At 41.7% G+C, this 25,464-nt stretch overlaps 1 protein-coding gene and 1 long non-coding RNA gene across 2 annotated transcripts; one reads left to right on the top strand and one right to left on the bottom strand.

Moving 5' to 3' along the window:
* Positions 1–318: 318 nt before the first annotated feature.
* LOC139590988 (uncharacterized) lies at positions 319–7,740 on the bottom strand. Its single transcript, XR_011679477.1, has 3 exons — positions 7,599–7,740; positions 4,659–4,799; positions 319–736 (listed from the first exon to the last, which is right to left on the bottom strand). It is a non-coding gene; the product is annotated as an uncharacterized lncRNA (long non-coding RNA).
* On the top strand, positions 7,627–17,707 carry PDK4 (pyruvate dehydrogenase kinase 4). Its single transcript, XM_071429031.1, has 11 exons — positions 7,627–7,774; positions 8,608–8,749; positions 9,760–9,831; positions 10,417–10,601; positions 11,031–11,120; positions 11,655–11,732; positions 12,354–12,430; positions 12,963–13,061; positions 13,358–13,468; positions 14,168–14,281; positions 15,219–17,707. The coding sequence occupies exons 1-11, from the start codon at positions 7,627–7,629 to the stop codon at positions 15,360–15,362; spliced, it is 1,260 nt and encodes a 419-aa protein (XP_071285132.1). The 3' UTR covers positions 15,363–17,707.
* Positions 17,708–25,464: the final 7,757 nt, after the last annotated feature.

Genomic DNA, 25,464 nt, shown 5'->3' with positions numbered 1-25,464 from the left:
GCTCTTTGAGTGACTTCAGATGGAAATTTATCCCAGGTTTTCAACAGTACAGTTTAATTCAGCATGTTGGTCAGGCCTAGCACCTAATTTCTCAAGGTGCTATGGGTTGATAACTCTGACTGAAATCCCTCAGACCTGCAAGGTCTTACAGCCTTTATTAAGCAGCCAGAAGTGCTCATACAAAACTACAGACTGCTGCTCAAAATGCAGTCCAACACTTTTTTGAGTCTTTCTCATGGAAAGGGCAAATAATACCATATCCACTTACTGTATTTCACAAAAAGAGGGGAAAGGTAATGAAGATTTGACTAAGGGGAATGTGATAGAAATGTCTTTATTTGTTCAATTTTACTAAATTGCTGCTTTTTCCTCCAAGGACTTGAAGAAGGTAATTTTCAGCAAAAATTACATCCTAACTAGGATTCTTGGCATTGACTTGATTTGACTTCTTTTAACTGAAATGCTTAGAATTTAAAAACTATTTCCATACTTGAGAGGTGATAAGCATGTACATCATTTGATGTGCATGCTGTAAGCCCAAAATACCAATAAAACACAGATACACTTGTTTACTTCAGGATAGCATCACTCCCATGCAGTGGGATCCGTTGCAGTATCTTACACCAATTAAATCCCACATAGCTTCTTTAATAATATCCTTATTTCTCTTTCTTAAGCTTCAGCATATAGGCAGTTGCAAATAAGGAACTGGTTTTCAGGATTCCAGGCAGCATATCTGGAACAAAAAGCAGAAGGAAAATTGGTTGTCCAACACTCAACCCAGGGGAAAGCACTGCCCTCTCTCTCAGCACCTGCTGAAAGCTAGCAAGGGCTCCTGTGGTAATTACCAATTGTCTTCTCTAGAGTATCTTCAAGGTTGTTTACCTTGGATTTATTTCTTGATCTGAATACTGAAATTTCAAAACATTTCTCCAGTACTGTTGAAACAGAGAATAAGAAGCTTGTATTTCTTTCTGGGAACGAGGGAATGCCCAAATATTCAACTTTACTTAAATATATATACATGATGAGTATCCACAAAATGGAAAGCTTAACAACTCTCACTTTAACAGTAGTTGTGTGAGTGTGTAAGAAGAAATTACACTGCTTCTTATATGGTGTAAAAAGAGATCTTACACATCTTAGTGAATCTGGTTTTCAGCAGTGAAAATATGTCTTAATATATTTTTTTCAAACTAAATTTTTAATTCAATTAGTCTCATAACAGACAAAGATGTTTTTCATCTCTGTTTCAGACTGTACTTCTTGTGAGTATGTTAAAAATTTTCTTTCAAAGGAGGCTTTTTGAAACCAATGCCTGCAAACTTATTGCTAATTATTTGTACCCAGATATTATGCCCCAGATAATAGGGAATCAAGACTTGTATTTGCACATATTCTTAACTTTTAAATAGGTAAATATTTCAGTAATTTCTTCCTTCAGTTTTTTTTTGATATCTAGGGGTCTTTACCCATTAGAAACAAAATAAAATGTATGTTCATGAATGCCTGCATATAAATGTAACCACCACAGTAAATTTAGAATATTGGTGTAATTTCAGTAAATGAAACAAAGAAATATTAAACTAGTATGGTGTTTTATGTCCCTTTAGGTAGACAGAAATCTTGGAAATCAAGTACCACCATAGCTCTGCTGATATTGTTTTGTCTGATATTGTTTTGTATTTTTCAGTGACTATTAGATAAGAACTAAATTGAAAGTTGAGTTTGAAAATACCAAAGTGGATAGAGTAATAAATAATATTAAAAGAATTACAGTAACAAAAAAATATACTTAATGCTGCATAGCAGAACTGCAGATTTTGTCTAATATACCATGAGATTTTGCCACAATAAATGGAGAGAGGGAGAGTTCCCTTGTTTAAACTGTTGTTAATGTTCCAGCACTGTTGTATTGACAATTTACCCATTATCTGTTAGTTACAACACAAAAATGTTTTGCACTTCCTCAGACCCAAAGGCAAAGCATTTTGATTGTGCAGTGCAACATTTTTTATTGTACTGGCTCTTTATGAGGAATATTTCAATACACAAGCTACATTTTCACATTTAATTGCAGTTATCACACTTTAGCCTGTGGCTATACATTTAGTCAAGTAAGAAAACTCCCACAGACCTACTGTGTAGACAACCCCTGTAGAGTATGTTATGGAAACTCAGTCTTTATGAGAACAACTGATTAGTATCTGTGAATTCACTCTTCAGGGATAGTAGTCAGGATGTTGCAAACAAAAAATGAACTTCCCTTGAGTAATCCTTAGCACTAAGGAGAGGCGGCATTCCAGAGATACCATGAGCCCTTTGAAAGTGTGGCCAGGTAGCACCACAGAGAGCCCTTTTCTAGATGATGTCTTGGCTTACTATTTCCTGGACTTAAGTTCTCATTCAAGTTCATATGATGTGGACACTAAAAGAAAATAAACTCTTTCAAATCTGATGAAGGAAATGCTGAGAGGGAACAACCGGGAATGCTTTCTAAGATCAGCCTCAGACAACAAACCTGGAGTAAGTTTCAGGTTCCAGTTCAGGGCCAAAACTCAAGCCACCACATCCACTTTACAAACTGTCCTGCTACAGTCAACAGTATCAAGTGCATCTGATAGAAAACTTAGCAAAAACATCTGCTTTTCACCCGGAGTGACCTACTCTGAAAAACCCCACTATGTGTGCCAGTTCGAAGCCCCTGACCCATGTAAGGGTTACAGGTGAACCTAGAACTCCTTCTCATGGTGAGGTGGGTGTCTCCCAAGATATCTAATCCAAAGCTTTTAATTTGAAATACCCTGTTCCACTAACCCCATTTCCATATTCCTACAGAAAAAAAACATAACTGTTCAGATGAAACATATTTAGACCTTAAAAGATGTATTCTTTTGGTAACATGAACTTTTTCCCCGATTTTTCACAAGGTGTCCACTTTTTCCCAGGTGATTTTCTCCAGAGCAGGGCTGTTCACAGTAAAGGCAGCCGTGGCTCAAAGTAGCAGCTGCCCTGATGATACCTTTCCTCTTTATTTTCCTTTGCATCTGCAGTTCTCATGGAAGATGCCACATGCTCTTCCACAAGAACTATGATGGTAGTCAGCTGAGGCTGGAAAAGGACATTATTTTGTGTCTAGTATTTACTTTAGATCAGTGCCAGCCCACTCTGAAAGCCTACCTTTATTTCCTCTTCAATGGTGTGCTTGGCTGAAGATTACTATTCCCCTACTTAGTAAAAAGCCTCCTGAATTGTGGCAAGCATTTCAAGATAAATGCTTTTGAGTCCTACTTTTATCACAGTTTGAGTCCTAGCTTTATTTCCTGAATGGTACAGCTATACTCTAAAACAGTTTTTTCCCCTCAGCTATCTCTACACTCCTAGTTTAAACACCCACAGTTAATCTCATGCAAGCCTCTAGCTATTTTTTGGAAAAGCAATTTTGAAGCTAGCAATCCAGTCTCATTTTCCATGATTTTAAAGGAGGTAACAGATAATTTCAGACATGGGTAACAAAGGCAGGGAATGAGGAAAATGGGTGTCTCCTGTTCAGGGCTGCTGAGTTGCCATGTTTACAGCTCCAAGCAGGCTGCTGACCAGCCACAGCTCCATCTGTAAAATGATCCAGCTACTGTACTCTTGACTTTTGCAAGTTATGAGCAGCCACAGGAGATTGTGTAAGTGCTGGAGCAGCTGCAGAACCTTTCCTTCACTGAACTACTGAGGAGGCATGCCAGCTTGTTTGTGTGCTCCTCCACAACCTTTCACCTACTTTGGCTGTTTTGGCTGTACTGGGAGCCCCCAGCAACTTGACAGCTTGTGCAGCCACAGCGTCGGGTGACAGAAAGATGAGAACGGGAAGATATGACCTTTGTTTTTAATGCTATTTCTGTCCTTTTTTCCATGTAAAGGGCCACATAAATATTTAGAAAACAAATGTATCAGTAGGTTAAAGTATCAATCCAATTCCATAAATGCAGACCCATCTGCAGGCGGAGGGCGAGTGATTTGCCCTTGGTACTGCAGGAAATTTCATGAGGTGCTGTGAATATGACTCAAGCACTTGTCACCAGACTGCTCTGCTTACTTTCAAAACTTCCTAGTGCTACCATTAATTTCCACCCAGACTTACTGCTCCTTCTGGGTTATCATTTACCCTTCCTTACAGAAGCTGAATTAGAAGTTGCCTTTGTCCCCAGCAGAAACTGTTAGTCTGGTTCCATAAAAGAAAAATCTGATGATGTTACCTGTCCACCTGTTCACCAAACCGTCCCTCCTAAGCATTTTAATCAAATTTGAATAATAATCAACTCCCTACAAACTGTGTACAAACTAGCAGGTGGTTTAGGGAGGAGAGATGAAAATTTTGCTACACACCGGGTAAAAGGGAGGGGAAACTCAACCAGACTCATTCTACTAGAGAGTAGCAACCACATCAGCAGACATCCCACATAATCGAGCTGGTCAGGAGAGGGCACTCATCCCAGCACATCCTATTGGGTCTCCAGCACTTGTTGGGTTAGGAAAAAGATCCTTACATTTTTGTCTGTCCCCACAGAGAAAAAGAAAGGGCAAAAGCAACCATGATACTTTTTTTCAGACATCAGTAACATGGTCAGTTATTACACAGGCTGCCTGACCAGGAACACAGCTCTGACCTCAGTACAGCACGCTGTGTCTCTGGCAGGGGCGAGGACACAAGGAACACGAGGCAAGAGACAGCTGATTGCAGTGGAGAGCTATTAGGAGACAAATGGACAGGAATCCAGGCTTCATTCATTCCACTCTTCTGGACCCATCTGTTGTGGAAAAAAGCAGAATGTTAATGCAGCTCCATTTTCTTAAGCATAGTCAGCAAAACATTACTGTGACCAAGCAACTGCAAGTGTTTCTACTGCCTTTTCAAAACTTGCCCCAGGGCAGTTCAGAAGAGGAAAGTTAAAATATCTAATCAGCCGAAATGAGACCCCCTCTGATGAATACCCCAGTTCAGAATTTGGCACTGCACTTCATAGCCATTGTTCTCTGACACCTGCACTTAAAAATGTCATGTGTTTCAGAAGGAAGGTGAAAGGGTGGTTGGAGAGGAAATAAAGCGAGAACACTGCTAAAGATAGGCGAGATGGAGGCATTATACAAAGTGGTTACAATTTTCACAGCCTAGTTCACCTGCATCTTGGCTGATGATGAATCCTCCTATATTGTTGCATTTGTGCCTAAAACTTAGCTGTCTTGCTCAACATTCAGGACATCCATAATTACTTCACAGATATATAGTTTATATATGCAAGAATAGAAATTAATGTTGGTCAGAATCTCCTGTAACATATAACCATCATACAAAGAGCAAGGAGCAAATCTGAATTATGAAGGAGACACACTTCTCTTAGAAGACCATCTGAGTAAAAAACCCTCAGTTGTTGTGCTGCTGATGTGTAAAATTCTTGTAGAAGTTTGTTTTGATTTGAAAAACACCCAGGTTTTGAGTTACTGGAGCCTTGTCCTTTTAACAAATGGGGAAGGCAACACGCTTCCTGTATTTCCTGCAAGTACAATTTTACCTTTGTTCACAGCTAAATTGTATGTAAGATATTTGTTCATACCTTACTGCATATAACTACCAGGAAAACAATAAGAAAACAAGTTGCTGTAAAGAAAATTAATGCAAACAACAGAAATTGTTCTTAGTAGACTATTTCCCTATTCAGACTGCCCACAAACGATATTTGAGTTACTTATATTAAGCAGGCTCAGCAAACCAACAGATTAAATAAAGCATCTCATAGGAATAGAAATAATGACCTTATAAACTGCAACAACTGCCTGCTGCAGAGAACTTCCTGATCCAGATTTTATTGCAAAGAGTTAATTTTGAGGTCCCTGCTTGCCACCGATTAGTGGCTTAAGGAAGAGAGTGGAACTAAGCAAAAGCTATCCTACATGTTTCATGGTTTAAACAAATTTGTATGATATTTTCATTTCTGTGACTCATCTGCAACTTGCAGTCAAACCAAGTTGAAACAGTCAAAAACAAATCTCAAATTCTTAATTTTTTAACTTCTGGAAAGGACAGGAAAAATCGAAGTCATTATATTTGCTGCTATTTGATGTCTAAATTTTGCTTCATTTCACATTTCATATGCCAACATTCAATCACTATGGTAAACCAGAATATATCTCATGGAAAAATAACAGAATAATTCTCCCAATAAAATAATAAAACAGGGAGCAATAAAATAATAAAACATAAAGTACAGCGGGAGTAGAACCATAAGTAGGGTTAACAGATATACTAGGAAGACAAAAATGAGATAAAGTTTAAAAAACAGTCTAATGACAAGCTAAAGTATTTTCCTATGTTTATCAAACTACATGCACAGCTTTCTTGTGAGGAATTTGATCTTCCTTCCCTTGAAAAAGAGTTTACATGTTTGTTTAAATATATGCATATAAAATTGGACTGGAGAGTTGGATGCAAATATTAGGGCACAATTATTTTGTATTATTTTACTGCCACATGCTCCTGCTGTTACAGACCAAGCTTTTGGGTGTCAGAAAGCTCTCCCCTGACATTAATTCCATTCTTCCATGCCTTATGCAAACCCTGCCCTCAGTGAAGTGGCCTGGGGAAAAAGCCAGGCAGCACTGGAGATCCAAGCTCCTTCCCCAGCAAAGAGGAAAGGTGAGGGGGCTTTTCCCAGCTCGACTGTGACCCTGGGAGATGAGCTATCCCTGAGAGCTTTGTGTCATCCCCTCCTTAGGTCAGCTCTTATGACAGTAAATAAAGGCCACATGCAGGCTGATCTGCGGCCAGTGCGTCACCAACACAGCTGTCCTCGGGTATTTGGTCACTATTAACCAGGTCACAGCCATGACCTACATGTCGACAACCTGAGGCTGGGATCTGATTTTGCTCCCTTTGCCTTTTGCAGCCGGCCAGCCGAACCTGGAGCTACGCTGTCAGTGCCAGCACTGCCAGCATCCCCTGTATGAGTGCAAACACACAATTGCCCCCTGTCAGTGCCAGCACTGCCAGCATCCCCTGTATGAGTGCAAACACACAATTGCCCCCTGTCAGTGCCAGCACTGCCAGCATCCCCTGTATGAGTGCAAACACACAATTGCCCCGGGCACCATCGCGCCCCTCAGGCCGGGCCATGGCGCCGTGCACCGCTTCCCCCCGAGCCCCGGCGCCCGGTGGGTGCACAGCCCGCACAGGGCCGGACCCTGCAGTCCGTGAGGGGCGGCAGCAGCACGGCGCCCCCATAGCTGGGCACGGCCGCCCTGCCAGCCTCGCCCTGCCCCTGCCCGGTGCACAAGGTCACCGCGGGCGGCGCAGCAGCAGCCCCCGCTCCGTGTGCCCCTCGGCCCAGCACCCCTGGCACTGCCCGTGCCGCTGGCGAGGCGCCGACCAGGCCGGGCCGGGCACGGGGAACGCCGCCAGCGCCGTCACGAGGGGCCCGGGGGGCGCGGCCTGCCGGAGCCCCGCCCCCCTGCGATTGTAAATAGAGGCGCCACGTGAGGCCCCCCGCCGCAGGCGAGGGGACGGTGACAGTCCCGGGTTCCGCGGAGCACTCGCTCTCTCAGCGATCGCTTACCTGCTACGCACCCGCCGGCCCGGCAGCGATGAAGGCCGCCCGCATCGCCCTCCGCAGCGCCGCCCCGCTGGCAGGGGCCAGCGCAGGCAGCAGCAGCGGCCGGCTGCCACAGGAGGTGGAGCAGTTTTCCCGCTTCTCCCCCTCCCCGCTCTCCATCAAGCAGTTGTTGGACTTCGGTGAGAGTCGGGGGGAGCGGAGGGAGGTCGGGGCTGGGGGGCAGCCCAGACTCGGAGGCTCATTTCCCCATGGAGGAGCGAGCCCGGGGGCTGCCGCGGGCAGGGTGCAGGAGCAGCGCTCTGCGGGACAGAGGAGGCGGCGATCCCCGCCGGAGGGGTCCGCGCTCAGTCGCGGCCGCCCCCCGGCTCGGCTGCCCAGCGCTAGGGCGGAGGAGGGGAGCGGGCCCGCCGAGTATTCCCAGCCCCGGTGGTGGTGGCGGCGGGGAGGCCGCCTCTGCCGGGCATCCCCGGCCGCAGTTACCCGCGGCCAGGTGCAAGGGGCTGGAGACCTGTGGGTGCCGCCATCAGAGCTGAAGATGCGCTCCAGCACTGCTTCGGCGGTGTTCGGAGGGTGCGGGCACTGAGAGGGACATGGGCTGCGGGGCGTGTTCCTGCTCCGCGCACACGGAGGCGGGAGGAGCCATCCGGCGGAGCGAACGCGCAGTTCCCAGGTCCCGTTATCGCTCTGGCGGCTGTGCGCACATGATAGTGCCCGACGTCACCCCGGACAACCTCCTGTTTACAGAGGCCGGAGTGCTTCCTAGGGGATTACAGTTAAGTCTCATGTCTAAATGGGAACTGGACAAGTACTCCGTCCAGGAACACGCTGTGTCTTACTGTCATGTAAACAGCGTTCTGCATAAACATATAACGCCTAACACTTAGATGAGCCGGCCAGTAAAAACCTCATGATTGCAGAGAAATAGAGTCCTGACGTTTATGGGAAATCAGCAATCTGTATTTGTATTTTGAAACTTCCTTAAACAAAAACTGTATTTTGGATTTATTCATAGGCTCGACTAATGGATGTGAGAGAACTTCTTTTGCATTTTTGCGACAAGAACTTCCTGTGAGGTTTGCAAACATCTTGAAAGAAATTGATCTTCTTCCTGATAAATTACTAAGCACTCCATCAGTAAAATTAGTAAGAAGCTGGTAAGTATGAACTGCTTTAATTCAGCATGCAACGTTACACAGCTTTGAGAATTTTGTTGTTACAGACTTTTTTGAATAGTAGAATCTATAACAAAATCCAGTAGAAATACAGTTCCTTCATGAAATCTGAGTTGCAAGCTGTTACACACTTTCCTTTTCTAGCATACTAAAATTAAATTGCGAACGAATATGATTATATTGTTATCTTTAAAAAGGTATGGGGGGCAGGGAGTTAACAGTTTGAAATAGCAAATGGAGAAGGGAGAAAAGAAAACATATTCTGTTTCCATACAGCATTACAGACTCTGAGACCCACACAGATGGGAAAACAGGCTATGTATTTTGATCTCTCACTGAAGGAGTTACTAACAGCTTCTATGCCAAAGTATATTGTCTTGACCTGTGCAGCAAGTGTTTGAAATTCAATTACCATAATCCCTGCAGTTGACACAGTGGTTGAATCTGATTTAACCTTGCTTACTGGCACAGTTGCATCATTTGCCAGGATGGCTGACATAAAGAGCAGAAGTATTAGAATCAGATCTAGAAACTCTTCTTAATACAGCAAACTGTTGTGCCTTTGCTGTATGCGTCAAGGCTGTCAAGATGTTAGTGCAAGCGGCTCAGCTACTTAGCTTCTGTTAAAGCTGATCAGATTTGGAAAAATTTTGCTTAAGTGGATTCCTGATTGGCATTGTCATTTGCATCTTCTTCTGAATTACCTCTCTTCTAAAGAATTATAAGGAGATCTTGTGTACCTTAAGTGAGGGCTTAGATTTCTCTCTGGTGACAGGCACAAGAAAAGACTGAAAACTTCTGGAGTTCAGGCAGTCAAGAAATGTCCATCTGTCATTCCGTTGTTGGTTGTAACTTGGATATTTCAAAGATACTTAAAGCTCCTAGATGACTTGTTAGGACTAATGATGTGCACAAGACAAAGTATTTTTGATATTACTAGATCAATAAAAATCAAATTAATAGCATATATTTCTTATCTTCTTTTTCAATAGGTACATCCAAAGTCTAAAGGAGTTGATTGAATTCCATCAGAAAAGCCCAGATGACCAAAAAGTCTTATCTGAGTAAGCTTTTCATGTTTTTCTTTTGAACTTTTTAGTTCACATTCTACTTTTCACAGTATATTCACTTTAGACTAACAGCCAAGATGGTCTGAATTTGATAATCTATCAGGAAGAGCTGAACGTAGAACAAGCTGGTCGAAACCTCTGACCATGTCTAGCAGTACTGCAAATAAATACGACCTGTTGCAGCCTAATTTCAAGGTCATATTGCCCCTTGAACTGTCATGACAGAGAAATACAGAAAAAAAAATATCTGTGCAGTCATATCTCTGCTTTTCTCCAAGATGCCACCTTGGGATCTTTTTCCTTTCCTTACATTTTCCTCTGCTCAAATAAATGAGTAAACAGGGGGTGAATTTGATATGGCTCATTATACCTTTTGTTTTAAAAATGCCAAATACTTCTGTGTTAGGTCAATAAAGAATTACTTTTAAAAGAGTAAAAAAGAAACCACACCATATTTTAGTATTAAGGCTGTTAAGCACTTATCTGTGCTGGTGCTAGATCAGATAATTACATTATACAAAGCTTGCTTCTATGTAGTCTGAGAATAGTGTTCTAAAAAGATTTTTTTTTTTAACCTAGCTTTATAGATACTCTAATTAGAGTCCGAAACAGACATCATGATGTGGTTCCTACAATGGCACAAGGAGTAATTGAATACAAAGACACTTTTAAAGTGGATCCTGTCACCAATCAAAACATCCAGTATTTTTTGGATCGTTTTTACATGAGCCGTATTTCCACCCGGATGCTAATGAACCAACACAGTAAGTAGAAATTTTTACCTAAGAAACTTCAAACTAATGAGTACCATGTTAATGTAAACACTTCTTAAAACTGCTGGGGAACTGCTTTACATGATTTTGTGTGACACTCAAAAGTTAGAAACTGAATCTATCACTTAAGAAAGTAATGGGAAAACTTGTTTTCTAGACTACAGAACAATTGAAATAGCTCTTTTGTGGAATATGTAGGGATATCATTCTTTATGTCTGAAAAACCTTTAGATGTGAACTACAGAAAAACCAGCATAGTTTGCTGACAGTAGATAGTACTTTAACTCATAAAAGGCATAAACAATATTCCGTATTTTATGTAATTATATGTTGCAATCACACTGCATTAGTCTCAGTTTTGGGGTTTTTTTATAACACAGTATTTGGGATTAAATGTTGTATTGTTCTCATGTCAAACAGCTCTTCTTTTTGATGATAAATCTGGCTCGGGGCACCCAAGGCACATTGGAAGTATTGATCCTTGCTGTGACGTTGTTGAAGTAGTGAATGGTGCGTATTCTCAGAGCTTTAATGTTTCTCTTCCTAATCAGTGTCTGTATCTGATTGCAAGCAGTTTGGGTAACCAGCTTCAGTTGTAGAGGATGCTGACTGGCTTTAGTCGAAATAGCTGAAAGCAGTCTAATCAAAGCATTAGCTTTTAGAGGACAGAATTTAAAATACAAAATAGCAGTAAAAAAACATGTTGGAGTAAGTCCTAGCAAGTGACAGATGAGGTAGGAGTTAAATTGTCTGAGGTGTTGAGATTGGCTTTACCAACTGGTAGATAACAGATGTATCAATTCCATACAATTATCAAACTGTACAAAGATTTGCTCATGCTTCTGTAATTGCCCCTTGTTCTCAATTTTTAGTGCACACAGTGGATGCAGTGTTATCATTCCCTTGAGACATATTCCAGACTTAGACTGTCGAGCACCTTAGCAGCTAAGGTTAAAAGCTGTATTCTGCCTTGCATTAGAATGAATTTTTGACAACATTGCTTGACATAATACTTCATATAATTTATTTAAATAATTATTTCAGATGCTTATGAAAGTGCCAAGTTGTTGTGTGACCAGTATTACTTGACATCTCCTGAACTGAAGCTTACTCAAGTGAATGGTAAGATAAGAGCCTATCAGTATCCAAAACTGAGTCAAAAGTCTCCTAATTCTGTAACCTTAGTGCACATACCAGTTGATCTGGCTTGGGGTAGTTCCTCTTCCATTTTCTATTATAGGCACCTCATTCAACCTCCCATGTTAGAATTCAAATGTTGGTGTATCTTAATCACAACATTTTTGAAGTTCCATTTATAAATTTGAGAAAAGTCAGACAAACTTGTATCTAAAGTAATATGAGAAGTTGCTAGGGAGGACCTCCATATCTGGAGTGAGGAACTGAGGCTGCTGACTGAAATGCTGGGTCTGGTCTGAGCTGCCTGCATGTGTCTGATGACAGCAGTCTGCTTAATGTTTGAAATCCTTTATAAATAAAAGGGGAATAAATATTTGATTTTTTTATTTGTTTATTTGAAAAGAAACTTATTCAGCAATTGGCAATTGTAATGTAAATACTGTAATGAATGCATAAAGCTGTTTGCCAGTTTTGGAGAGGGGAAAACCAAAAATGAAACTTGATTTATTTTTTTGTTTGTTTTGGCAACTTGCTCATTGTAAAATTTGGATACCATAGAAAAGTGTAATCACTCTTTTAAGTGTTTTTATTTTTCCTTTCCTTTAGGAAAAGCTCCAGGAGAACCAATTAGCATTGTATATGTTCCATCTCATCTTTTTCACATGCTTTTTGAGCTCTTTAAGGTATGTTAGTATAGACTGAGAGAGTGAAGTGGGATGTGGGATTGTGGCCACCAGTAGCCCTCTGCTTTTAGAGATTACATTTGCTGGTTTGCCCTGCTGCCTTTTCCATTGTGGAATGGACAAGGTATTTAAGGAGTAGTGAGTGCAGCTGAACTTCAGTGCTGCCAACATGACATACAGAAATCTGGCATCCTTTAGCAACTGCCGAACTTTGCCCTTCTCCAGAAACCTGTTGACTTTAAGGGAGTTATATTATTTAATTTACAGTGCCTGAGTTGATGTTGGGCAAGAATGTTGTAATCTTTCACTCAGAAGAGTCTTGGCTATGCTTAGATGCTGTAAATTGTGAGACCTCCTCTCACACCTTTAAATGATGATAAATCTGCTCCCATTATGCCAAAATGCTAAGTGTGTCTCTTGGAAACCAGGCACTGATAGGAGTAGAGGATAATTTTGCCTCTGTGTAAAAGGGATATGGTTTGAAGGGCATGGATTCAACAACCTCTGATCACAGTAACCTTCTCTTCCATAGAATTCAATGAGAGCAACTGTTGAATTCCAAGAAAACAGTCCTACCCTTTCTCCAGTTGAAGTGATAGTTGTTCTCGGGAAAGAAGACCTGGCAATCAAGGTATTTTGTTGGCCTACTACAATGGACTTACTGTAATGTTTGTTATTATACATGCACAGCTGGTTCTGTTAAAAGATCTGGCCTCTGAGAACAGGTCGAAGACACTGTGCATGAGCACAAGAGCATTCTCATGATGATATGAGCCTCCATGTAGCACAATTATCTAGCTGAATAGTAATGTGCTGCAAAAGAAATCTTTGCATTTATGACTGTTGGAAAGGTGTGTTCAAATAACAGCGTTTTAAATACCATTCTTAGTGCATGCTTGTTATTAACTTTGTTCTCTCTTAAATCAGATCTCAGACCGGGGAGGTGGTGTTCCCGTGAGGAAAATTGAGCGGCTGTTTAGCTACATGTATTCCACTGCACCAAGGCCAAACGTGGATGATTCTCGAAATACCCCTCTTGTAAGATACTTTCAATACTCATGTTGCAATTTCGTTGTTCTAAGTGTTGGTGGGTTAATAATGAAGCACTGTGTCCATCCTGCTGTTCTGTGGGGTATTCAAAGATTTACTGTGCCCCATAAGTATGAATTTACACTTTCTGAAATAGAATTTTAGTATTTAGTTTAGTGGACAAAAATATACTTTCAAAGGCATAAAGAAGAACATTACAACCTGAATCTAGCCCCCTCATTTTTTTCTTCCTGCATTACAATGACACTAATTTACTTTGTCCTCACTCTCCATTCAGTCCTCAAACTTACTGTAGATCATGAAGTCTTTCTGGAGGCAAGCACAACTGGAACAGTCTTTTAGATTATTATGTTTATCTCCCAGTAGAAAGCTCCTTTTACTAATCAAGCTGTACTAGCAATAACAAGGGAGGGAAAAATACTGAAATTTAATGTGCAAAAATGGGACATATGTATAGACCCTCCCTCTTCCATGAAGACCTTTTTTCTTGTGACTTTGAGTTTTTAATGGTCAACTTCAGCATTCTCTATGAAACTGATTAGACATTTATGTTTTCTTCTAAGAGAAGAGGAAATTCAAAGGATTTTTTTAACAGCTTAAAAATCTCTGACGACTTTCCAGCTATTTAACTTGAAGCCATTAGAGCTAGTAAAAAATAATTAATTTTATATTGTACTTTATTTTTAGGCTGGCTTTGGGTATGGCTTGCCAATTTCTCGTCTGTATGCTAAGTACTTTCAAGGAGATCTAAATCTTTACTCCATATGTGGTTATGGAACAGACGCTATCATCTACTTGAAGGTATGTATTTAAATTTGGTTACATAAAAGATTACTACCCTTACTGCAGTGGGATAACTACTTGTTACCATTTTCAGGTAAACAGATTCTCTGCTCATGAGTAGCTCTTGTTTTTTCTTGAGAAATGACAGATTTAGTAACTGGTTTTTAACTGGTATCAAAAAAAGTCACTTAGCTTTAACTAATCTACTTGAACAACTGCTAGTGAGAACCCTGTTGGCTTTCAGATTGTGTTAAGGTGTTATCTACTTGTTCATGGAATACCAAGTACTCGAAGAGAGTGAAGTGTGAGCAACAGATTTGGTTTGTTTATTCTGAAAACCAGAAATTCTGTATAAACTAAATCCCTAAGGAGTCAAGGTGCTACTCAACATCTGCCATAAAGCCCCTCTGTTGGATTCAGATACCAGTAATTTTGAACACCGGGCATATAACTTGCACTGGTGTTTCTATAAGAAACCTGCAAACAATACTACATGTTCTTTTCTATTTTCTGTGCCTAATAGTGGGAAAAACTTGCTTTGAATGCCTCTTGCTAAACTGAAAACACTGAAGCACAATCAGAGCAGAAGTAGGAAAGGAAGAGACAGTTCAGCTATATATATATTACACTTCTGTTGAAAAATTTTCACTGGAATTTTGCCAACCAAAGTCCTTTTCCATGCATTCCTGGACTATCTTGAAAACATGTTAGAGGCTACTGCTTAAGGCCTGTGAAAAATGCATAAATAGGATGAGATGTTACTGCAGTTGTCCTACCAAATTACCCAAACCAATCATAGCTACTGAAACACATAAACTACCACACCTATTGCAGAAACATTTGTGCAAATAACTTTGTTTTGTACTGTCACTGGCTTAACACTTTAGGCATGCTGAATGAGTTTTTGCTGAGTGACATTATTGAGAGATACTAACCTGTTCTTCTTGACTTTTAGGCCTTATCAACAGAATCAATAGAAAAACTCCCAGTTTTTAACAAATCAGCTTCCAAGCATTACCAGGCTAGCTCAGAGGCAGATGACTGGTGTGTCCCAAGTAAAGGCCCTAAGAATATGGCAAAGCAGAGTGCAGCTTCCTGAAGAGAAGCTGATATCGAGACATCCCAGGGGATCAAGCTGGCTTCAAGAGCAGCATTTGGAAGTATTCATCTACCTTCAAACAAGCAAGTTTCAGGACTAGCAGAAGAAAAAGAAGATAAGGAGTATCATAAACATAGGCTATATGCACTGAATCTGAAACCCGGCTGTGGACTTCAGGATGAGGAAAATAGGAGCACATATGTCTTTAAAGAAGAGCTGTGTATAGAGAAAAATCAAGCTATTTTTTTACTATGATCAAAGACTTGGTGTGGTAGGGGTGTGCAATTTTTAAATCCTGTTTAATGCTTGAATTCTTAATACTGACTGATAAACGAGTTATGCTGATGCATATTTTTCTGTTAGAATAGTTATCAGCAGTTTATCTTATTACAGAACTTCTCAGGTAGATAATTAGCATCCATACTTTAAAGTTGTATTTATAATATTTGGAAGATATACTTAACATGGCAATCTTGTAGCAAGATACAAACAGCATTCAAGTACAGCCTGACTGGAAGAGGGGGAGCCTGGGAGGTAGGGAGAAAGTGTTTGCCATATATAAGAAAGTCCCATTTAAAAAAAACCAAAAAGCTATTCCAGGAATAATTCTTAAGTGATCTTCATCATAAGTGATGCCTTGCTCTGTGAGTCACAGTGCTAGATATATTTTGTTAAACTGTTCATGGGAAATCAGCCAAGTAGGGCTTCTATGCATAAGGTAATGAAGAAGAAAATCAGGATATTTTTAAGAGCTACTGGAAAGAAATGGAAAGCTACTTGGTTGTAATAGCTTTAATGTTTGGTACATCTGGCCTTTGTCCCTGTATTCTGGAGATTGTGTGCCAAGTCAGTTAGGATTTTCCAAGAACTGAAGTCAGACATTGCAAGTTGAACAGAAGGGTTTTGGTGATATGTATTGTATAAGCATGTTGTGAAGAACAGCATGTTTAAAACACAGTCCTGTGGTTTGTATCTGTTGTGCTGTTAGATTAGTGGCTCAATGCACTAAACCAAAATTGTCTTTTTCAGATTGTCAAATTGTCAATTTCAAACTGTCACAATGCCATTTCAAATTGTCAAACTTGCAAATTGTCTTTTTCAAATTTGTGTTGGACCACATCAGCTCAAAGATGTACATAGGGAATCTGTACCCTGAAAGCTGTTTCAAAATGTAAACAGCACTGAAAACTACTGGAAAGCTTTTATGAAGAGCAAAATAGGGGGAAATCCCACAGGAAAAATGCCAGTGGGAGGGAGTTGTTCAGAAAATGTTCCATTCTCAGTAAGCTTCTTCCTTGCCCATCTTTGTGTGTTTTCACTTTTGTAAGCAAGGTAGACTTTAACAGATGCTAAATTGTTGGATGTTGCTAAGCTGGCCAGTCAAAAGTTCATCAGGGCTGTAGAATATTACTTGAATTTTTTTTTTACTAGTTATCATATTATCTTCTGTTTATATGATCCTTTGCAAAAAGTTACAAATACAGTAAAACATCCTGCTCAGTATGACAGTTTTCTATTAGAGATTTCTATTTGTAGGGCAGAAAATGACTCCCTATTCCACTGTGAATCTAAAATGGTTTTTAATAGGAAACTACCTTTGCATTCTTGAAGTCCTGTTGAGATATATTTCTCATTGAAAATAAAATATATTTTGATATGCCTCATTTATTTTAAAAACTAATTTTAGATGTATTAATGATAACTGCTGAGCATGATGATCTTAGTACTGCATCTAGGCTGTTTTTATCCTGGTGAATAAGCTCCAGTCACCAAAAGTCACCACCAGATCATGCATCTGAGCTCAGCTCAGTAAATGATATGGCTAATAAAAAGGAAGTACCTTTGTATAGAATATACAGGTATAAAAAGGCTGCTTTCACCATCATAAAGTGATTATTTGTTGATTTTTGAATGGAATACAAGGTTACAAACACATACCAAAATAGTCATTGTTGTCAAGTACACACAATTTATACCTATCTGTCTGCATCCAGTAATGCTTGAACCTGAGTTATGATCTGATGGTACACTTGTAAAACAGCTGCATTACTAACTTCAGTTAGTAATTTCTGTTTCAAAGCAGCTGAGGCACATATGTGCTGCAAAAATGTTTGTGATGCTGCTTGCAGAGCAGAGCTGTGGAACATTCATGATGCAGGCAGAGGTTGTGAAGCACTTAAGGAGCACACATGAAATCTGTGTGGTATCTAGGCTATCTACCTAGATAAGACAGCACCTTTTCCAGCATTCACTGACTTTTTATTCTGAAAGTAGAGCTGTAATTTTAAGTCTTTAACTTGGATGTAGATGTTGAAATAGTTTTATAATAAAATGTTTTAAATGCTTGTCTGTGTCTTTGTTTTTTAAGTCTGATGCAAGCAAGGGCTTTTTATTTTAAATCTTAGGAAATGGAGTTGAGAAAAACAGCACTCATACCATGTCAAGTACAGCAGGGGGGAGAAACACTGGAAGAATGATTTGCTTATTCTTGATGCTGTATTGGTTGAGAGGTTACACAGTACCTAAAATCAGTGCATCACCTTAGCCATGTCCTTACTCTTTTTAATTAGGAGGCTAATCATTTTGAGATGAGAACTGGGAATGTTCCATCAGTGTGTGTTCTACACTCTAAAATATTTGGTTTTTGTTCAGTTTTGAAGAGTGTGAAAATTGACTAAGAAAAAAAGACATCCATCACTGGCTTTATATCTAACAAAAAAGTTTTCCCACAGACTAAAGGGATGGCTGTCTTTCAGCTCTGAAGCAATGGGACAGCTGGCTTTTCATAGCTGGTGTGTAAGAAAATGGTAGTGATCTGATGGTGTCATGACCCAAAAGTCCTGTACAACTGGTGCTTTAGTAGACTTGTGTTGGCTTGGGGCCATCTTGCATCTCTCTTAACTTTAAGAAGATAGAGTAACTGTAAAAATATACATATATACTTTACCTGAAAGAGGAGAGGTAAAAACCAGCCTGACTCCAGGTGTCTGGCAGCAAGTCTGAAAATGACAGCCTTGTGTACTGAGTTTACCTTCCTTAACAATGAGAGTTTCACCTTCTTAAGGGTTTTGACTCATAATGCCAGGGAAGCTGATTACATGACATCCCTTTTTTGCATTTGCAGTTACAGAAATGTACCACTCTGACATATACCAGTGTGCCAGGTATGTTGGGAGAAACAACCCCAAACTAAAATACACCAGGGACTTCAATAAACTACTACAGCAAACAAAAGGAAACCAACAACAAAAACACCCATTTGTTTTCCCATCATTTTTACCATGCTGCAGTCTCTATAGACAGGACTTGCATATTTCCTGTCAGGTTTTTCAAAGCAGAAATACACATACATGCATTCTATACCTTGCCTATGGCAAGCTTGGGATCAGGGGTGCCCCAGTGCAGCAGGATGGACCCAGCTGCTGTCTGTGCAACTCCCTGTTGAGCACACAGCCCCAGCAAACCCAGGACTCCCTGCATCACACTGTGCACAGACCATCAGTCCCAGCCAAGCTCCTGCAGTCTAGAAGGCAAAATGTGGGGTTTTTCCTTCTCCTGCACAAGTCCAGTGGGTAAGAGGCCATGCACCAGCTCTTGGTCACTTTGTGGGGCTGGCTTGTTGCTGGCATGTCAGGGGGGCACTGACATCAGCACATTTACCCATGGCTGGAGTGTTCTGGTTTCACAGGAGATAAGCAGGTGTTGCACTTTTGCCCTTTGCTCTCTGATTGGGACCTTACACAGCCAGGTTCCTGATGTCAACAGAAACCACGCCAAAGCACCCTGTGTTTTCTCTTCCAGATCATTAGCTAAAAAGTGTACACTGATTGCTGGTTAGTGTTAGGGGTGCCTTGGGCACAAAGCCAGATTAATCTCCCTGGAGCCTTGATACACAGTTGTTCATTATCATCATTTCCCTATCACTTAACCAAGTTTTTAAATCTGCCAGACTTTGCCCTTTACATGCAATAATGTCCTTCCCAAAGAATTATTACAAAACAAGCTTTGCTATCTTTGATGAGAAACACTACTGGACTGGAAAAATAGTTGGGTCTTTTCCCTCCTTATGGCAGCAATGATGACTTTAGAGGATTATGTATAACACCAAAGAATTTTTTGCCTTTAAGTTCTTTAGCCATTTGTCAAACAGGAGGCAGAACATGGCAGTTAATGATCCCTCAGCTCAGCTAATTTTTGGGGGTGGGGATGGCAAAGAATAAGGAGCACACTTCTGCATCAACACCTTTGGGTTTGTTTTTCCCAAGAACTGACAACACAGTTTTAAATGCTTATGTCCTGACCCTGTATTACAGGCCCTAAGGTGGCTTTGCACATCTGTGCTGTTGTACGTTTGGACAGAATGACTGACTCAGTACCTGGCTAGATGTTTCTACTCCTCACAGTCAGCAAGGAGAAAGGACATGTTGGTAGGCAGCTTCAGTCAGTCCTGCTTCTCTCCACTCACCTCAAAGGGAAGAAAGGGCAGAAATACCCACGGGCAGTCTTAATTCTTCCTTGCAATCTCAAATGTTGGGTATCAAAGCAAGTAGCTGGAACACAGTCTTGGCTCTTTGGAATATCCTGAGGGCTCTTAATAATGTAAGATTTTCATATAAACAGAAAAATAGGTATGGGAGGCATGTATGTATATGTATGATCAGGACCTGCTCCTCATCAGCTCTCCTCAATATTCCTCCTGCAGCTATGAAAGAAAATCAAAGCGGAGTGCAACAAATTGGCCCGTGTAAAATTAGCCCAATTTCCCTGTGTCACACTTGCTTTGCAGTTCCTCATAGGAAGAGGAAAGAAAGGAAAGCATCTGATTTCCTGTTGTGTGAGGGGCACAGCCTTGAGGAATGAATCTCACTGTCTTCCTGGGAGTCATGGCCCATTGAAAATGCAGACAGAACTGTGATGCAGGAAATACAGCAAGAGGTGTGACCACCAATCCCACTATTTTGAGCTGCTGAACATTCTCCTGGAATGTGACAGAGAGTTTCTAGTTTAGAACAGGTATGCTTTAAGTTACATTAATGTGATACAGCCCTGTCTGCAAGCCTCAAATAAGAAAATAAAATAAATAAATAAATAAATAAAAAAGACACTTGTTTACGTTGCTGTTATAGGTTGGGCTTTCTGTACTTTGTCACATCACTGGACTGGGCCTGAAAGCTGAGAACCTTGGCATGGGATTGGGCACGCCGAGTACGACACCTTATTATGGCACTGTGTACATGTCTGTGTGTGTGCTGAGGTGTGAGCTGGATATCACAGCTGCCTCTCATGAGCAGTGTCAGTGTACCCAGAGAACTCCAGAGAGCTCTTCTGAAACAGACACCTACTTCTGGTGCCTGAATGGTGGTCCTGTCTCCAGTGGCAGAGTTAGCTGACTGTAATGGAGCCCCAGACACGGGGGCACCTCTAGGCGCCTGTATTTAGATGGCTTCAGCTGTGAGCTAGCTCCCAGCTCATTCAGTGACCTAAAAATAGACACCCAGTCCTATATGAGGCAGGCTGGAGTTCCCTTCCTGTCTCTCATCTGTCACTCTGGAAGACAGAGGTCTTCCACAAGTCCTTTGTCATGCTTGCTAGTCCCATGCAAATACCTTGTATGGGCAATCCTGGCTTTCTAAAGCATCAGTGAATATTTATGTTTAGGTAAATGACTCAAGCCATCTTACTAGTTCTGTGTTGTTGTGGGAAATTGGAAATACAGAGCTCAAAATTACATTGCTGCTGTGTCATTGCTGGCCAGGGTGGGTATATAATGGAAAATCCCAGACAATATTTATTCTGCAGCAAATGCCAATGGGATCACTGCAGATGAGCTGGCTGCTGGCACAAACTGTGTCAGCCTGGAGCTGCCTCTTGCAGCTTGTCATCAGTGACACTGCTGATCTGTCTGGGTTTGGGACTGGTCCTAGGGCCACATGATTGCAGGACACAGCATGAGGCTCATCACTCTGCACCCCACAGGGCAGCAGTGCTGCCAGACAGCTCTGAGCCATGCTCACTACTCCTGGGACAGCCAAATACCAATTGCTGAGCAGACCTTTTACAGAAGCTTAGGAGCTAACTGTAGCTGATGCTGACTGTTAAATGCCATGAGGAAAATGGATAAATCAGATGCACTGATAGCTCTTTTTTGTAGTGTTTATTCCTTAGAGTGGTTTTCTCTTCCTAGCAGCTTTACTGCCCACAACACCCTGGGTTGATTTTTAACAAATTAACTGGAAAACAGGTTTGAATACCTGCCAGGGCTACTTGTCTCCTCCAATCCCTGTGGCGTGGAGCAGAGTTAGTAACAAGCATTGCAAAGACTATTGGTGCCCAGTGTCACTCCCCTACTCACGAAGGGCATTACAGGTGGAATTCAACCTTCACACAGGGCTGGATCAGATGGTTTGGACCACTCTCAGTGTTACCAGGCTTGTGTCAATGCCTCACAGACCACAGCAAGCTGTTTGCTCAGGCATAAAACTATGTTTGTGTTGACACTTGTTTCTGCTTAGTTAGGGCCTGTTATAAAACCTTCTGATCTCAACTTTCCCCTGCTTCTAATCAGCTTCACCTCATGTTTTACATAAGTACACAATGAAAAAATCTTCATTTTCAAGCTCTGGCCAGGGACACCTGAAGTTTTCATTATTCATGTTATTAATGGACATGCCCAAAAATCTGCTGATACAAATTCGTTCATGTGCTTCTCCTCCATGGCCTTGCCCTCTTGTTCCTGTGTTCTTCCTAATCCTCCTACTGATGCCTGGCTCTGCATGGTCTGAGCCTACCTTCTGTAGCCAAAGGATGGGAACAGTCCTTTGGAGACATGTCACCACAGTTCCAAAAACTTTTGATGATTTTTCAAGGCCACTGGATGGTCAGTTCACTTGAGGAAAAAAATCAAATTGTAACACCTTCTGCATATTCCCAGGCTAAGAAGAACAACATCTTCTTACATAGATGTTGTTTTAAATGGCAACATCTATGTAAGAACAGCTGAAACAATGGCAGAATTATTCACTGGTGCAGACAGACCTTGGAAATTATATTTCAGTGCTCAGGGCTTCCTGAAAGAGATGTTACCATCCTTCTCCAATGGATTGTTCTTGCCTTTTCCTTTGCAGCAGAATGATTTTCCTCACCTCTGAGTATTGATTTTAAGGCAGAGGATTTGTCTTGACTTTAAATCTGAGCTATAGTAGTCGAACAAAGCAGAGAAGAACTGGGGATCCTCCCAGTTTTGGAGGAAAAAGGTCTACCCTTATCAGGGGGCTGTTTCAGAAGAGGGTGGTTTCTTTTCATAAGAGTAGAAGATGATTCCAGCAATGCTGTTGACAGTGAAAGAGGAAAATAAATGTTTTTCAGCATTTCTTTAAAGTATATTTACACTGGAAAGTTTGGGAGTTTTAAATAATGTAAACAATTCTAGGAGAATAACAGTATATTGGTGTAAATTACAGTAAATTTTCACTTATAGAAGTATTTTTTTTACTGTAGATTAGTAAAAAAATAATAGAATAATAGATTCAGAAGCAGTTATTCAGTTGATCTTATATTAATAGTGTGTGAGCATGGAATACAGAATATAGAGGACGCATCGATGGGTTGTCTATAAGCATGTCTGAGAACTGTGGATCAAATTTGATCAAATTCCCTGCTCTTTTTTGTGATGTTTCTAACATATGCTAACTCTTTTTCAATTGACAAAGAGTGTAATATAGTGTGGGATCAACATATTAAACAATATGATAGTAGTAATAATTCACCTTTAAACTTCACATCATATCCAGTGAAATCTGTGACAAGCTTCCTGTTGACAGCAGTGAATGGTGGATAAAGCCAAAACAGCTTGAGGTGCTGATCTGTAGAAGAGACACACACACCCCTAAAGGTCTCTAGAAAACAGCAAGCAAACTAATTTTTAAGTCTTTCAGGGTGCAGGAGCAGACAAGAGGTTGGCCCCACTCTGTCACCTGCCATGAGATCTGCAAGACGCCACTCATTGTGCAGGAGGAATTTAAAATCAAGAGCCACAGCTAGGAGAGGCAGATAAGCACATGACTGACATTTAGACCTTCAAGATATGTTGAACATCAATGTGTGTATGCACATTTGGCCAATTTAAATACACTGAACTGGCTGACAGCTCTGGCTTCAGCTCATCCTCCTTACTTAATGCAGTACAGCCCTTATACTGGAGAAGCTTGAGATCCAAACACCCCTGAGAGAAGGAGGTCAGCTCTCAGCCTCTCTGTTCAAGCCAGGTGAGACCAAAAGCCCTGATAGGTGCTGCAGAAGTCTGGGTGCAGAGACACCATTGTGTCTGAGGTGTAAGTGTGTCCCTGTTCCACAAAGTGGGCAGTTTGTCCTTGCATCCCCAGCCACCAAGAGCCCCACTGAGATAAAGGGGTTTGCCCATGCCTGGAGAGAGAGGGACAGAACTCTTTAACAGCACATGACAGGGACTAGCCACAGCTTGTGCTCATTTCACACAGCTGAGGCTTTTTTAGAAAAGGATTAAGAGTGTCCAAACCCCAAACAATGTGAGGGCCTGCCTCAATACGCCTGGAAGATTATTCCAGCTGTTTGGAGCCAGGTACCTAAAAAAGCAAAGCTTGCCTCCCATAGTTAGTGGAGCTCCAGTCACATGGACATGAATAGCTTGGTTTAAGCAGAGGGCAGACTGGTAGATAGTGCTAGATAAAAGGATACAAAACAGCACTGTAAATAAGAAATGAACAATTATAAACCTTTAAAATACTCTTCAGGAAACCCATGGCTGCTGTCTGCTGCTAGCTGCTGGATCTTTTGTTCCACTTACAGCTTTTCATCCTTTTATTTCTTTTATTTTCTATTATTATTTTTTTTTTCAGGACAAACCCTGGCTGCACACATACAGCACAGCCCGCTCCAGCCAGGACTGGAGGCATGGGAAGCAGCGGTGCCTCTGGCTGCTGTTCTGGCAGCCTCCTGAGCCAGGGGCAGGGAACCCACGGGCACAGCGTGTTCCCTGCTGGCTGCGCTGGAAGCTTCAAAACATGTTTGTGTCGAGTCAGCAAGAACCGCCCACACTGGTCATGCCCTGCCCTCTCTCCCTTTCCAGGCTGCTGGAAGGATCTGTGTCAAAGTCCAAGCCCACATTTAAGTCTGTTCCAGGTGTTACCTGCAGTTGGCTCCTGCCTGCCCAGAGTCACTTGCCCAGCATCTCACCAATGCACCCAGGTCACCTGAAAGTGAAGGGCAGACAGGGCTGCCTCCCTGCCCCTCTCCCTGCTCTGTGTTGGAAAGGGCAGCTCTCCCTGTGCTCAAGTGAGTTCCAGCAACGGGGCAGAACTCTGTGCCATCTGATACCAAACCCTTCCAGACTCACAGCACGGCCAGGCAACAGCAGACAGGGTGTCCTGGTCAGCTGAAAAAGGAGTCCTCTCTTTGATCTTCCACAGACAGCATGCACCCCCTGTCAAAGGCTTAAAGGGACACCAAGTGCATGGCTCAAGTACATCTCTGAAGCACAGAGGGGCTGTGTGGGGTCCCCTGCAAGAGGGGACCATGGCAGCTGTAGCACAGCATGTCAAGTGCTCAGTGGAGTTTCAATCAGCTGGAAATTAAAGCAGGAGAGATTTGGGATACGGAGACCTGCAGCATCCAGCTCTCTGCAGCTGTGTCAGGGTCTCTTGGATGCCTCCACCCAGCCTTGCTAATGCCACCTGTCTGCCTGGAATGGGGCTGTGTCTGTTTGTCCATTGTTAAGGTTCCCTGAAGTGCAGGAGAAAATGTTTGGGTTTGCCTTGACCCTGCAGTCCTGCAATGGAAAGCTGCTCTGCACAGAGGGGCTGCAGCCCACACTGGGGGCTTGGGAGTCCTTGGTCCCTTGGATGTGCCTGAGGGGGAAGAGCACACAGGAGCACTGTGACCAAAGGGAGTCTTGTGTTCATCATAACACTGTCAGCTTCACGTACCACAAGTCATAGTTCACAGCCCTCAAAATGCAGATTCAAGTTGTTAAGAAAACAATGTTTAATCCTCTCATTTAATATTAGATTTCTTATTTTGTTTTTCTAATTTGCTGTTGAACTTCACCTCCAAATGTGCATGCCAACTC

This window comes from Agelaius tricolor, unplaced genomic scaffold, assembly GCF_023055355.1.
Source record: "Agelaius tricolor isolate 1412-34295 unplaced genomic scaffold, bAgeTri1.0.p SCAF_6, whole genome shotgun sequence".
NCBI lineage: Eukaryota > Metazoa > Chordata > Aves > Passeriformes > Icteridae > Agelaius > Agelaius tricolor.
The sequence above is the reverse complement of the archived record's forward strand: the minus strand, read 5'-3'. Positions and strand labels throughout refer to the sequence as shown.